General features: G+C 35.8%; 1 protein-coding gene across 2 annotated transcripts in view; it reads left to right on the forward strand.

Annotated features, from left to right (window-relative positions):
• Window positions 1-17,442, forward strand: part of LOC149534985 (uncharacterized) — a 115,924-nt gene that overhangs the window by 24,520 nt on the left and 73,962 nt on the right. The window contains exon 2 of one of the 2 annotated variants that reach the window (XM_089807204.1): window positions 10,840-10,913. The exons of the other annotated variant lie outside the window; for it this stretch is intronic. Coding sequence (XP_089663330.1) covers window positions 10,840-10,913 — 74 coding nt within the window. The remainder of the gene's footprint in view (window positions 1-10,839; window positions 10,914-17,442) is intronic. 2 annotated transcript variants of the gene reach the window in all.

A 17,442-nucleotide genomic window follows, 5' to 3' on the forward strand; every position in this document is an offset into this window, starting at 1 on the left:
TAATCCTGCATGTCAACAACGAAGAACCTCCTAACCATATCATACTCCCCCTTCAGTAAGTGCATGTCATCAATAATATGAGTGCTATGCAATGTATGACCACTGGCTACAATCACCTTAAAGCCCCACTATTGTGTTTGAAGTCCCATCTTCTTAACTAGCTTCCTTGATGCAAAATTATGTGTAGCACCTGTATCAACCAAGGTAATCACTTGCTGCCCTAGTTATTAGATTTGTGCTTGGGAGGCCGAATTCAGATTTGGATCTGATTTGAATTTGGATTCGTGCCAAGAATCGTGCGGATTCGGGCAGGATCCTTGTTTTGGACTGTGGATCTGTCTGAACCCGCAGACTGCAAATCCGGTCGAATCAACCGTCCAAAACAAGGATCCTGCATGGATCCTCACAAATCCACACAAACCTGTCATGAATCCCAAGGACCCACAAGCCAAACTTGGAATAAGTATACACACACTCTCTCTCTCACGAATCCTAATGTATAAAATATAAAATCACGAATCCCCGTATCTGATTCACGTGCCCGAATTGGATTTGTATCCCGAATTGGTAACTAAGTAGGTGCTTCCCGTGTTACACTTCTCACTCTAAATGTTATTGCTTGGTCATCATCTGAGAACTGTGCAATTGTTTTCCCATCACCTGAGAACTATGCAATTTTTTTCCCATCACTTGTAGCCTTTGCTTCCTTGCTGTCCTCGAAATCAGATTGTGAATCCTCATCTCTGAGACTGATTCCTCTACTAAAAAGTGCTCTGTTTGAGCTGACTTAGCCTTTAGAGGACATTTATGAGATAAGTCCCACAGTTCTTTGTACTGGAAGCATGGTTTCCTCCTTTTTAAATCATTAAGCTAATCGTTATCCATCATTTTTGTTAATTTTTTGGTGGAGGGTCTCTTTGAATTTTTTATCTAATCTTTGTCTTTTTTTGAAGTAGATCCTCTGAACTGATATTTATCCTTAGAAGATGAAGGTTCCATGTCTTTAGCCTTTTCATCGGCTTCCTGTAAGGTGTCTAGATTCAATCCCTTAAGTCATCCCATAAGAGGTTGTACAAGCCCATTTATAAATAACACCAACAACCTTCTTTTGAAAATAACTATAACCATAATTGAAAGTCTTTGAAATGCAGCTTTATAAGTGTAATTTAGGGTCTTTCTTGTCAAAACGTTCAATCAACATCTCAGTGAAATCAATATAAGAGGTAATTTGGTCATGGCCAAAGTAACCGTGCCATGGTGCTACCACTCATGTGCTAGTCCATCCAAATGTAATGCAGAAAATTTTATGGCTTCTTCCTCTGGAATAGGATTCAAGTGAAAATACATGTCCGTTTTTTTTTATCCATGCTTTGGCAGTCATCTTATCAGAACCAAAGTACTATTCTCTGCCCCTATGTCTAAGGCAAAGAACCAAAAATTGCAGTGACTCACACAATTCGGCTACATGAAACATGTTGGCAATTTTTGACAAGTCATTGAATCAAATTGCCGATTTTTGCCCATGAATTGCCATGAATCGGCATGAGTCGCCATTAATTAGCTTGAAAAATTGGGCAACCCAATTGGGTAACTTAAAAGCATGAAAGAATACAACTTTTTTTAATATATTTTTTTAACGTTTCCCTTAAATATAATCCTAAAAGGCCTTCTATTTGTTGAGTATGACAAAAAGAGAGGAAAAGTGAGAGATAGACTTGAGCTAGAGCTAGAGCAAATATACTTGTTTTTTCATTGTATTTACAGATAGACATACGTTTCATGGATCTTCATCTTATATACATTTATGATTTGATGTCATTAGTTTTATGGATTTTCATCTTACATACATTTATGGTTTGACAACATTTATAATTCTATATATAATTCTATATAGCTATGTCATCTAGTCCTATGTTTTCTACTTACGTCAGCTACAAATTACAATTTACATTTTATGTATGGGATGGATTCATCATTTATGTTCTTTGTTTATGTATGTTAACTTCTATTTGATGATATTATAGTTTTTTTAAGTTATATTCAATAAAGGGTGCATGACTTAAGTTTTAAATTGTTAAAATCTCTAAATTTCAAAGGATTTTTTCACTTTGCTGACTTGTAGCTGATTGACAAGTCGAGTTGGCCTTGTCGATTCCGAGTTTTGGTTCTTTGGTCCAAGGCATGTGATTTGGCCTTGTTGGTTCCCAAAACGGTATATTGGAGATCCAAGAGCCTGCCACTTCTCAATAAGGATTCCACAATCATTTTTGGCCAGTGAATGAGAATCGCATTGATTCCCCTGCACTTCATGCTCTGCTACACCTAGGCGGGTAGACCTTCACCTCAAACGCTGATTGCCTAGTTCAAGGCTTTTCTATAGTGAATTTAAGCTTTGCTGAGTTCTGCGGTTGGCAAGGTCCTCGAACTCGATCAAAATAAAATTGAATGCTTGCTTGTAATGGTTAAATGTTTTGTATAATATCCGTCAATAATGCATTTGATGCTTGTAAGAAAGAAGATACAAATTTTCTGACTTCAATAGTCAAAGACCAATGCCTCTACTCATCCGGGCAACAAAGTCAACTACAATGAAGATTATCACGTATAACTTTATAAAGTTCTATGCACTTGAACTATAAATAATAAGTCAACTATAATGAAGATTATCACGTATAACTTTATAGAGTTCTATGCACTTGAACTATAAACAATTTAATAATCAAGACGCAATGGATCAAGTACATATATGGAATTTTAAACTAGTCCAGATTGCGTTTTAACTCCTAAGGTAGGGAGACAAGTTGGACATAGATATAGAAATTCAATATTTCACTATAGTAATCATGATCGAGTTTAAAATGCCATAAATGACCATGTCCACTTATCTGATATTTAAATTGTTTATGGAATTCAAAGATGATTATAAAGGACAAATCAACTGCAGTTTAAATCTCCATGCCTTTTAAATAAACAAAAAGCAAAAAAGGCTTTTATTTATTATTAAAATATCATTTTTGAATTTTATGTTACAAAGCCATATTAAAACTCCTTATCCCTCCGTACAAATGAATGCTTCTTTTTCTTGTCGAATATCTCTTCCGAATGTGTTTTCTTGTTATTTATTTCTCAAATGATTCATCTCCCTTTATAATTAATAATAATAAAGAATGTGACTTTTAAAAATGAGAACGTTATATCATTTCAATAATAATACACACTCTTTCTTATAGTAATCATACCCCTTACGGTAATATAACTTATAAACAATTTTAATTAAATTAAAATCAACAGGCTCCCTTGAAAGATTTTGTTATCCATGACATCGTCTCCTATAAATTTATCACAGCTTTAGATTAATATTTCCCTTTGAATATAATTATCACACTTTTTTAGTGAAGGAATTATTCATTTTAATTTTAGTGGTACTATTATGCTCTGTGCCAATTATTATTTCATTTAATTCAGAAATTTTCCAATAATAATCGTGACTTCTCCAAGTGGGCGATTGACTTCCTTTGAGATTAATGTTGTAACTCCTCAGTTATACGCAAGTCTCTTTAACTTTTACTATCAGCACTTTGCAGATGAGAATAGAAGAAATCTGCGGATTTAATATTTCTCCTCTTGTCATGAGGCTCTATCACACATCCTAGAGTTATCAAGCTTGTTATGTATGGCTTCAATGCTTCTTGTCTGATGGTAATATGTATTTGATAAATTTCAGACGCCTCTGTTTTCCTTCTGCTGCCTTCACTTAATTGTGTTACCTCATGCTACCATCGATGGTCTTATATTATGTTCAGGGATCATTTCAATAGGAGAATTTGTTGAGTGCCCAACCTTGTACACAGTTTCTGAGTAGTGTATGATAAATTATTTATGGTCTGTGTATGCCAAATGGCCTGTCCAATATCTTATGTGGCGGCATCCCAAATTGATGTGTCTCTTCTTTGTTTGGCGATGTCCCAGTACTTAAGCAATATCTTGATAGATCACACTCCTTGTCTTGCTTTGTGCATTTGGCAAATTCAACGTCTCTGCAATCAGTTTCTATCTCTCCCGGTACATGATACCTGACATGGTAGTGGTGTGTCCAGATAGTCTTCAAGCACGGTGCCTGTGGAAAAGTCCCAGTGTGATGACAAAGTCCCAACATCGTAATTCCAAGCTTGAATCCAGAAATATACACAGGAGTTTAAATGCTTATATATCTTTTGGTATATGCCCCATGGTATTGAGAGGTCCATGGCCTTGGGCTTAGCTCGACTTATTCTTCCTATCTCATTGCTTGACAAAACTGGTAGTTAAGATAGAGGAGTTCTCATCGAATCTGAACTTAAACCTTGCAGACTGGTTGCCAGAAATTCCTCAGTCACGAAACATTCTGTGCTTTGATTGATCCTGTCTGTGTGCCATGGAAACTCATCTTTAATAACTCAACAAGATTAGTATTTTTGTTTGCACCTGACAAGATTTATATTATACAGTTGGTTTTCATTACAGCATTCACAACATTATCGGGCTTCTTGTGTTTGTTCTGATGCTTCCATTCATTTCTCCTGTGCCAAGCATTGTTAGAACTTAGTTTCGCTATGTTTATTTATCTGTGTATGTTGATGAAACTTGTCTTTTAGAACCTCCGGTGGCTTCTCTTTATTAAGTCTCATTGCTGCTGATCTCATTGTTGCTGAAGATCAATATCTCTGATATTATTTTGAATATTCTATACTTGCCCAAAAACTGCAATATAGAGAACATCATTTATATAATTGATTATCTCTGTATGCAAAATTAAATATTATATTTATTTGGAAGAGATCTCCATTTTGTTTCAATGCTGATGCCTCGCTATGAATGCTTTTGCACATGCTAGCAACTTTCATTCGCTTCAATCTGTGTATAAAATACTCTTATGTAATCTACAACAACTTCTTTCATACTTCTCATAATATGTCATTCTCTTTTGTTTGATATGAACAATCTTCTTTATGCTCAATTCTTGTGTTCTTTCTAAGCACCCACTTATCATATTTGCTCACGCTTCAAAAAATGGAGACTAGAATTTTGGGCTCCATCAATGGCTCTTGTTGGGGACATATGCCCCTTGTGGGCATAATGAGATTCCAGCTATCTCTGGAGGAGCGGATCAACCATCCATGCTTATGATGATGCTAGGTGAAATTTGAGTGGCCCCAGTCCTCCCAAAAAATGAACATAGATTTTTCCCTATATCAAACACATAGTTCTGATCATGCAACACTTTGGATCATGTTGTATTAGATGCATCATCTTTATGAACAACACTCATTTGTTTTTCTCCATCAATGTGAGCTTTGTTGAATGGAAGATATCTATGCAATGGAACAATCATACAAGCATTGGAATGAGTCTTCTTTACTTGTTTGCTTTCTTTTTTACAATCTGCCCTATTCCCACTCTCCAGATATCATTTCTCTTCACAAAAAGGCTTACCTTCATGAAATGTTTCTTCACGCTCGTTAATAATCTGACCAGATAGTACATTTAGAAAAGATTCAGAACCAATCTCCAATGGTCTCTCCTCATTATACCTCTATCTGATTCCATATCTTCTTCACATTTATGAGACAACCCCTGCTCATAGGATGAACTAATGCTTGTCTCACTCTCCGAATATACCTCCCCACACATATTTTGAGTTTCAACACCTTCATGCTCCTCATTAGGCCTGCTATCTTCATCCTGATGCTGATGGATTTGATTGCGTAGACATCAAATAATGGATTCAAGGATACAGAGAAATCAGACATATCTTCATCCGCTTCCTCTTCAGATAATGGATTCGAGAATATAGGGAACTAGTGCATATCTTCATCTGCTTCCTCTTCAAACAATGGATTTATGAACATAGAGAATTCAGGCATATCCTCATGAGAGTTCATCCGGATCATCAGATGTTTCGTTAACAAGATTAACATCTTCATTGACATTATCTTCTGAAACTTCCTCCTATTCATAGGCTGTATGCAATTCTGTTTCATCTTCACTATATGATTCCTCTGAATTACCATCTCCTTCATCCAGTACCCCTTAAGAATGCACTAATTCATCAACTTGCTCACCATGGTGAATTGAGAATTTCTTTGGACCATTTCTTTCAACATGTTTCTGATATTTTAGCTCTGATTATGTTCTTGTGCTCTTTGCTCAGCTAATCTCCTTCTCTGTGCTATGGTATCCAATAACTTCATAAATATCTCTTCATCTGGATCCCTAGCATTCCCGTCACCCATACTATCAAAACCCTCTTCATCTGCAACAAATTGCTCTTACTGATTTACCTCTTCTCAACCTGCATTAAAACGTGCTCTAGTTCTCCTTAAGTTGTAATGGTGTGTCAAGGGCTGATTACTTCAATCAGTCATATCATTTCTCAACTATTTGTAATATTTTAGCCACAAGGATGGCGATGTTTAGCGCTCTGATACTATTGTAAAGATCCCTCCTTTCTCCACTAATTTCTTAATACTATTACTCAGAATTTTGGACAACAATTTTGCTTTCAAGGAAAAAATGCCATTGAGTACTAATGTTTGTCTTTCATTACTAATTGCAGGGTTATCTATTCAATGAAATTGCAGATTCTTCTTTGCCCGTACAAATTACTCACAGTATTGACCAAATGGAAAATATCAAGCTACAACAGCATAACTGTTACACTTATCGGAACATTAGTTTGCATTATCTAATATTTTGGCAAAAAACCGACCTGTTATATGTCTGCTTACTTGTCTTGAGACTCGATAACCACTCCACCACAGCTACACACATCTCTAGCAGCCACAAACACTATAGACCATCCCTTCACAAAAGCAATCCGTCGATTTCCTAATGATAAGAGTCTGTTGAGTTGTAGCATGCACAACTGCCCAGGTTGTGTGTTTACCAATTTCAGACTATAGGACCACACCCGCATATGCAATACCAGCCTTCAGGGAACAAACACTTAGTGGCGGCAGTGATATTTAATATCTCTCATGCTCCACGATGACTTAGCAATGACAATAATGATCTCACGCTACAACTCTTCTCAGCTCTGACATGTCTGGTTGGAAAGACCCTGATACCCAAGCAAGATAGAGACAATGACAACAACAATTCTTACTTTGTTCAACAATTACAATAACAAATACTTCCTGTCCCCTAAAACTCCCACATCATCTCAAGACCATATATTGCATTGACGTCAAGATGCAAGCTTTTAGGGGGTTTTGTCCCTAATGCTAGAGAAGAAGTAACACTCAAGAAACTTAGTAAAATCTCCTTTCTTCCTCACACACATTCAATATTTTCTCCTTCCCAGTTTTTCTGCATTTTGTACCTCCTTCCTCCCGTCCCCTCTACATAAAACTTCCATTTGAATGTTTTCCTCCTCAACAATTACGTCTCTTGGGCTTTTGTAACTTCCTTGTCGAATAGATCCTCCCTAAATTTTGCCTTAATCTTCCTTTTTCAAATGTTTATTTTTCTATATTACTTTGTGACGTTCATGTTGCTTACCCCCATGATGCAAGTGTAGACAAGGTAAATATTTTAATATTGGCTTAAGTTTATAAAGTTACTCTTCTTTAATCAGTATTAGAATATTAATTTGGAACGAACACTTATAGCCTTGATTTCGTGTGTGTGTGTGTGTGTGTGTGTGTATACGTATACATCTACACACACACACACACACACACACATATATATATATATATATATATAGGTACACACACACACATATGTACCTTAGTCACCCACTTCTCCCCCCAACCCTTTGAACCAGGTGAATTTCGAACCAGTCCTTGGTCCTGGGCCTGGTTCCCCTATGGGTTCCACTTGGGTTCGAACCCAGGAAGCTAGTTCCTCTAGGCCGAACCTAGGTAGAACCATGGTTGAACCAAGGCAGACCTAGTCAGACCTAGTGAGAACCAGGTCCAGTTCCATTGAGATACATTCTATAATTTAGTGCAGAAAATGATGATTGCCGAATTTGAATAAAGATCTTTAACATTACCAAACAAAATTTTCTTAGAATTAGATATTTATTTTATCAAATTAAACTAGCACTCAATATATCTTCTAGTGAAATTTTTATGTCCACTTGCTAAAAATGACCCCTATCCAATTAATTGGAAACTTTGTATCATGATAAATGATATTTTAAACATTAAACATCTTTAGTAGGTTAAGGTAGTTTAAAGCTACTTATATATCATTTTTCAAGTAGGATGTTAATTACAAACTAACAAGTTCTCTATACAATGAAAAGTAATAAGGATTCGGCAACTTAGAAAGCAGAAAGTCATTAGTGCAGCTGGTCCCATTGACATTGGCATTATTTGTGAATCAACTCTAATGCCTTTGATGATGAGAAGAAGAAGAAGAAGATTTAGATAATCCATTAGATGATTAAAACTTAGCATAAAGTTCAAATTGTTGAAAGTCAAAATAATGATACTTGGACATATTATTTTAATATTCTGGTGTTGATAATAGATATGATGTTATGATTACAAATTTATAGTGTTTTTGTTGTTTTTATGATATTATATGGCATTCTAATCTTAATTCATTCTTCTTGGCTGCATACATATGTAAATGTTCATATGTATGTTTAATTTTTACATGTTTTTGTACTAAAGAACTCAAACGAACCTAAACTCGAACAAGTAACCTATAAGCTCTAAATTCCATGTATTTGAGCTCGTTGGAGAAGGCTTGACGAGATGCATCCAAACCATAGTTCCAAGAATCGCGGTGATTCATGCGATTCACACGATTCAGCAATTCGATTCAAGCCAAATGAGTTTTTGTGAATTGGTGAATTGAATCAGCGATAAAGGGTTTATGAAATAAGTTACTAAATTTCAAGGGTTTGTTTAATTGCCAATTAGTGGCCGATTCGATTCCAATTCATGGCTGATTCATGATTTGATTCGGCCTTGCCGATTCCGATTCTTGTTGCTTTGATCCAAACATAATAACCATAAGACTCACCGAGATCTCTTCAAAGTCTTAGTTAGCCCTCGGGATCACCACAATATGGGCTAATGACGAGTCTGCACGTCCAACTCAAAAAGGGGACATTAGAAGCCCTAGCTGCCATTTCTTTGCTTTTATTGATTTGTTAGGGCTGCATGAGTGTGTTGGTATTTTGTGGTATTTTGTTGTTGTAGTTGTCTCAAGTGCTGGTGTGTTTTCGTTCTAGGGTTTGTGCTGTTCGCACCCTTTGTAGATTTTGTTGTGTATTATTCTTCCGACTTTGGTGGGATCTCATGGGCTTCAGAGCAATGACTTAGTGTAGAATTAACATTCAAAAATGAAAGTTCCGCCCACTCAACCTAAGAGGAGACGATCTAGGAAATCTACACAGAGGGAGGTGAAATGGCATAACATACGACTAGGGCTCATCACAACAACAACTGAAAATGGGGAGATTCATTTTGGGTTTGGTCTTGGTTCACCTAGTTGGAACTGAATTCGTTTTTCTTGCACCCAATCTAAACCCATGAGCTAATTGGACTTGGATCCAGACTGGATGCAAATCGGATCCGTACCTAGTAGTCCTAGGGGTGAACTCTACAACATAGATTCTCATGAGAGAGAGGTTCTTGTAAACCATGACTACGTGTGAAACTTGGGTCGTTGAGTTTGACTCTAAAACTACATAGTGGAATCTTGATAGCAATATGACAAGGTGACATTAACTAGAATTTTAAAACCTTCACGTTATCTGTATCATTAACTTATTTGAGGGAAAACTATACATGGTTTGGGGTTTTATAATCAAAGGTTACATGAACTAGCAACTTTAGGATTATTATCAGTGTGAGATTGTTTGGAACTTTGTTGTGCTAGTGTAGATGGCAATCTTGACTTGAATTTATTTTAAACATGCCGCTCTCAATCAGAATATAAAGAATAAAGCATTATAGGAGGGTGAATGATACTTATGTTTTCTTGGCCATCTATTTTAAAGAAATTTTAATATCAAGAAGAATTTCCCAAGAAGTGAAGCAGGTGTTTTCTGAGTGGGGGATTTTTTTTAGGTCAAATCCTGATTTTTCTTGTTTTGTATTATATTCTCTGATATTACAGACCATTCTCCATTTTTTGTCAATCTTAATCGTGTTAAGACCTGCAGGGCAGAATGTGCTTGAGACATATGTATGCATGGCTTGTATGAGTGTTCCGTAATTGGAATCTTCTATAGAGTGTTTCTTTTCTCATAACACACTCAATAAGAAAGGTTGATGTAGAGCCATGATGATGATATGTAATTCACAGATTTAATTTACCATTTTATTTGTGCTTTGGTATAATTTTTGACATCCATGACACACTTTGTATAATAAAAAGTATCTGTTGTCTTATTCTCATTAGTCTTATATGGTTTATTAAACCTCTTTCTGGGTGCAAAAAATGTAATCCACAAATAATACGCCTTCCTCCAAGATATCTTTGCCTTCGTTTGTTGACAAGCCAGTAAAATTTAACACTTAACTGCAGGAGCCTGTGAAGAATGTGTACGAGTACTTCTTGGTATTAGATAACTGTATTTACACAGATTTTGAGAATTGATCGTAGATTATTTATAAACCTGATGCTTGGTCTGTTATAGTTTTATTTTATAAGCTGTTATAAGAATAGCATAAACATAATTTCATTTTCAAGGTTTCCATGCATTGATCTCTATTCCATAATCTGATAAAATTCTTAGTGGTTTGTATGACTCATTTATGATGTACTCATATTGTGTTTTTTGGAAGTGTAATGATTTTGCATATTGCTCATGTATACCTTTCTGATATTTAGGTATAGCTGGATCAGTGCTTGTAAATGAAAGTCGTATCTCCAGGGTTTCAGATTTCTTTTCTGGTGCTTTTAAGGTGTGTTGTTCACATTGCATATAATTATTGCCTATGAAATTAATCCATTTATGTTTTTCTGAATAGTTCTTATTTTATGGTACTCTTGGTTACAAGGAATCCTGAGAATGGTTAACTTGTTCTTTTATTGTTGGTGTCTTGTTGGGCTGTGTTTCCCTAAATACAACAGGGACCATGTCATATATTGTCTTTCTTGATTTTGTAGTTCTCATTTATTTAGAAAAATGACATCAACTATGGGGAGAGTTACTGCCATACAACCCTGGGCTTGAGTTTGAGCACACACTGCATCTGTAATTATGAAAAATAAACATAATAGGGTTATTATATAAGGAATTAAATATAAACAAGTAAATTATAATAGCTTATCCACAAGCTGTCACAAAACTAATTATCCAATGGGTTGTCTTTCTATTTTTTTTATATTGCATTGACTAGATGTACAATGCCAATCTTATTTAGGTTGGGCCCATTTTCTTGCGTTTCTTGTTTACATGTATCTCTGCCATATCCCATATAAACTATTGCGGAATTTATAGTAGATGTACGTGTGTAAATGTACGGTTGAAAACATCCCTGCCTTTTGTGGACTGCAATGCTACTGCACATCAATGCATTTGGATTCCAAGGAGACCTTCACCACACACAAAAAAAGAGCTATTGTTGCATATTTGCAAAATAAATAAGTCCGAGACTGGATATGTGACAAGAAAAAATAATTTTGACCCAAAAAAGTACATTTAAAAAAAATATTTTATAACCTAATTTAAATATCTATATTTTTTCTGTCAATAAAATGTTAAATATTCACACCAACCATGTTATTTGATGCATACGGAGACCACATTATCAAGCTTATGATACTGTCATGGATTAGATTTCAGTTGGGAGTCACACCCAGACATACCTGACATAACCTGACATGTGCCTGACATAGCTTGCATCATCATGTCTATAGCTTTCTTACTATTAGACCATAGGCTTAACTGTTGAAAATCAGGTTAGCATTTATAATGGAATTTATTGTGGGAGCGGACATTATGTATTTTCTTTTTTAACCTTTATGTGCTTATTTACTATCTGCTGTAAAAACATGTGGAAAAAACATTCAATACCACAAATAAATAAATTGAAAGTGGTAGCACTTCAGCAGAAAAAGGTATATTGCACCTTTGAATGTGACAATAAAACATAGGATTTCTTGCATAGTGGGAGCTCTCACGTTAATGAGAGTTGAAAGATACGCTAAGCACGCCATGCAGAAAATGTCTCTGGGTGGGGCCTTCTCTTTATTTTAAAAATCAGTAAAACATGATTTTGCAGCCCTTGGATTACAGCCTCTATAACTTTGATCGATGGTTGATTCAGCCTCTTTAGCTTTGATCAATGCACAGTGCTTATAGCAGGAAAAAGGAGCTGCATTTTGAGGGAAATGAGGGAACTACAGGTTGAGGTCTGAGGTGCTCATAGCAGGCTTGGTTCTTGGGCAGTGGGGCTCTGGGGTGGGACCTCTAAAATTCATAGTGTTTGTGTGGGTTTTGCAAGCTTGGTCTCAAGGTCTCTGAGCAACCTGAGGAGGGCAATGAGGACACCATGCAAGAGGCCTGCATTTTGTGGAAAGGTTTTGTGAGAAAGTGACTGCAGGCTAAGACAAAGACGGGCCCACAAGACCGGGGCATAAAGTACAAGATTGATTCTTGAGAAAGGCATTCGGTTGCATTCCAAGTTTCTCTGTTGCCAATTCCCATTTCTCTTTGTGTTTTTTAATAATCGTTTGTTTCCTTTTGGCAAATGTGGACAAAACCTAGGAAACCCACAAAAACTGGCAAAACCCACATCATAATTCACACTACACTACCATATGGAAGCTACATGAAAAATGGCCAAAAGAACTGGCCACTGTCAAACAAGAGTTAGATCAACTAAACCAGCTAAAACAAAAAGCCAGAAATAGGGGGAGGAGAAGACATAATGCAAATAAATGTGATCCAATCAGCTTTAATAGACATGGAGTTGGGGAAAATCAGTTGAGAAACTGGATAGAAGAGGCTAGAACATGGTCACAAGTGGTAAGTGGATCAACAAGTAAGCAGAAAGTGATCATTGAAAAACAGTTTGAGGCAAACGAAGGAAGAAAAAGACAAACAAAGCAAGGGTGCAACTGCAAACATCTTATTAAAGGTCTCAGAGAGTTTGGTGAGGAGAGGGCTTGCTGTGGTATCCCTTAATTTTGATCAAAAGAACATAACATGTAAATAAGAAGGTAAAGAAAAATATACATACATGTATATAATCTCCTGCTCAGTAGTTAGTTCATCATTACATCTGCATTCTTAGAAAGCTTTCATAACACACTCATGCATGATGCATCACCACATACATTAGCATCCATACACATAGATGCATGCATGCATACCTGTACACATACACATCCACTTATATACACATGCATATACAATAGATACATGTATGCATACTCACTTATACAAAGGTACACATGCACATACATACATTCATGGGCATATACATACATGCACACATGCACATATACAAGGCTACAACATACATCAACACACCATGTTGACATTATTGATAAATGTTGAGATAATTGAGATATCTATGATGGCATTCATGCTGGCATCGTTGATATATGCATATATACATACATGCTACAATGATCTATCTTTTGATCATTCTAACATGTATGGATGTATCCATACAGCACCTTGCTTCAGTACCATATTCAGGAATGGCATCATTATGATCCATGATCGGGTTTCACTGCTGATCCATGGATAAACAGTAATTCATCATTGTAACGGTTGCTTATGATAATTGTATGGTAATTATGAGTAATCAAAATGTCTAAGGCAACCGGTACTTATCAACACTTGATCATTACATAGGATCAGCCTTAATTGTATTGTTCTTACATCATAATTGGTTCATAACAGCCTATCCTCTTATTGTGTTCATATTTAATCATGGTGGTAAGCATAAGAACAGGTTGCAATAATTCATTGTGCCTTTTCAAATGCCTTTTCAAATGTTATATATGATCAAAACCGATCAGCTTTAGAAGGTGTGAATTAAGAATTTATATTATATTTGTTCCCTTGTGGACTTTCGTTCTATTTGAGCATATGGTTGGTATTGCAACTATATAGATATACTCAAATTGCAAGTAATTCACAGCAGATCAGAGACGACACGGTACAGAGTATAATTATATTTCTATATCAGAGATGGCTCCAAGGAAATAGCAGATTGCATAAACACTTCAGAGATATCAGAGACAGCATACTGCCACTGATCTCCCTATTATTGCAGCATATAATTCACTATCTATCAGAGATGGCTAGCAGGGAACGCACATGATGTGTATTGTCATATCAGAGACAGTCGTAGGATTGCATTGAGATCTGAATTATCAATGCAGACATAGCCTTGTAAGCTTCTTGTATTCCACTGTGGCATTGGGATTACAATTTGTGAATATAAACATCTTATACATCACATTGTATATTACACATTGCTCCATTAATTGCATCATATTTCATTAGTTCCTTTAATCCATAATAGCATTTGGAATTACCAGTCATATATCATTTCATTGTTATTGCATACATATCACTTGCATTTGCACATATTTGTAGAAGGAATTTAGTAAATCCCATAGTGTCCTAATATTCATAAGAAGGGACATTATAATTGGTAGGAGAGCCACGATTCCTGCCTTTAGTGAATGAGCTATACCCCTCCTAACATAGAGCAACAGGAAGAAAAGACAAAAATAAATAGAAATTGGCGAGGAAAGCAAGGTAGACCTAATAATTCGTGAACAAAGGGAGCTGCAAAATAAGTTTACAAAATGTTCTCAAACAAATCATCCTGGCTCAAGGCCTTGAGAATTGCTAGAACTATGAACAATCACATAATTATGCTAGAACTATGAACAATTACATAATTATACAAAGAACCAAGCTCAAGACCAGGATTACCGAACTTTACACCACCAGTTGGACCAATAGGAAACAAATTATCTTTTGCCAAGATTCAAGATCCAATCAAACAAGATGGGGAAGTAGGTGACATGCATAATGCAAAATATTTTCTGAAGAATATTTTGAACTGATGACAGAGTATATGCCTCCAAGAAGTAACAAGCAAGGAATTATCAGAATTACATAAGAAAGTCAGGAAACTGAAACTAAGTATACCCTAATTTGATGGATTTGCAAAGTTATTAATAAGAGTTTGGGTACAAAAACTAGATACCTACCTGCAACTAAACCTTATGGAAGAGGAGGAAGCCATAAAGTATAGGGCATCACATTTAGACATGATAGCACACAAATGGTGACACCATAATGATTACTTTAGGATGTTCCAGAATCTCCTCCTACCAAGACTTCATCGAGACGCTCATTGAAAGATTTGACAACAAAGATCCCAAATTTTTCTTAAGAAGCTTACCCAAGTTAGATACCGAGGCAACATAGAGGACTATATCACTTAGTTTCAAAGGATATAAATCCTAGTTACCAATATCTTTGAAAGAGGATTAATTGTCATTTTCATGGATGTACTACAAGACCGCTTAAGAGCAAGGCTCAAGGCAATGGCTGTCTCTCTCTACTCGGAGTCATCAAGAAAGTAATAGATCTGGACTTTGGGTCTACTACAAGGAAACTTTTTCCCTAGGAAACCCAAATTCCTAAAGAAAGTTTCAATTTCCCCAGTAAAGAAATTAGTTCCTATCCCAAGCTAGACTTTGAAACTCATCAAGATCTCAGAAGACTGAAGTTATGTTTTACTTGCAAAGAGTCTTGGGTTCCAGGACACCGATGCAAGGGAAAGGGCAGATTCATTATATTAAAGTAAGACAAAGTGGTGACGAAGGAGATGTAGTCAGGGACTGATTCAAAAGATAAACCACCCCAAGAACCTTCTTGAGGAAGGTATATTAGCCAACTTAGAAGGATCTATCTCAAATACCTTTCAAACTCAAGGGCAATTAGAAGGAAAGAACATAAAAGCACTGTTAGACAACAATTCCTCTCACAACTTTATCAACAAGTCCTAGATCATGAAGCTTGACACAATTATATTCTCATGCAATTCCATCAAGTTTAGGCTGGCAAATGGGGGGATTGTGTTTTGTAATACTATAACACACCCCCTCTTATTATAATTTGGAGAACACATTTATAGAGCTCGATTCCACATTTTGAAATTAGGAAATACAAATCTAATACTAAGACTTCCATGTACGAAGCGCATTAGACCATTCAAATATGACATGAACCGTCAAATTAATTACCTTCAAGTAGGGAAGAACGAAACACACACTTTATGGATTCAAGCTACCATGCCCCCTATAAACAAACAAACACAGCTACAAAAGATCAAGTTTAGAGCAAGGGTGAAAGTAATCTTCAAAGGTGATGGGGCGTCCAAAATTTGTATCAACTACAGGAAGAAACCCGTAAGAGTAGAAACATCAAATGCTTGTGGGCAAGCATTTTTGAAGGAGGGGAGACTGTGATATCCCTTAATTTTGATCAAAAGAACATAACATGCAAATAAGAAGACAAGGAAATTAAAACATACCTTGTCATTTATGTAATCTCCTGCATGTTAGTTAGTTCATCTTTGCATATATTTTCCTAGAAACCTTTCACAATGTATACATGCATGATGCATCACCACATACATGTGCATCCATACACATACATACATACCCATGCATAGCCGTATACAAATGCATATCCACATATTAAACATGCATATACATAGATATATATTACAATAATAGATAGCATCTATTATTATCTAATGTTTATCTATTTGTAATCTTGTTTAAATATTAGAATCTTTCTAATATTTAGTTGGCCTGTAGTTAATTGCTAGTTTTCTATTAGCTAGAATAGAATCTTATTATTTTTTACGATTGTTTCCTAAGGAAACATTGTTCATTCTTTTTGTATATATTGATCTATTGATCATTGTTAATAACAAGTGAATATTTACCAATTACTTCCATAATCTGGTATTAGAGCCAACATTTTAAATTATTTCGAAAATCATAATTGAATTTCGAAATTATTTTCATGAGATATTTGCTTTGTCTATGGATTTTTTGCAAACTTCTAGTCATTATCTATGAGAGCCGTTTGTATTCACGCAATCTTTTTTCTGGTGAAAAATGCGCCCATACAAAAACCATGGGTTGTTTTTTTACAGCTTGCGTCTGATTTTGTTTGCAACCTGACACTCACCCTAGCGTCTGTGCCTCATCGGTATGTGCTTGTCTTTTGATTCACGAGCATCATTTTGTTTTTCTTGTTGACATTTTTCCCATTTGTGCACCTGTTACACCATTTTTTGGTATCAAAACGTTCATCTACAACAACGTCGATGCAAGAATGCCCCTTTTTGTGGGAAAATCAACTGTCATATACCTGAAATCTCCATTTTTTTGCAACTTTTTCCTTCCATGACTGTTGGCTAGGGTTTTGTTCAGAAA

This window comes from Cupressus sempervirens, chromosome 10, assembly GCF_028749045.1.
Source record: "Cupressus sempervirens isolate cs-2001-9-10 chromosome 10, ASM2874904v1, whole genome shotgun sequence".
Lineage (NCBI taxonomy): Eukaryota > Viridiplantae > Streptophyta > Pinopsida > Cupressales > Cupressaceae > Cupressus > Cupressus sempervirens.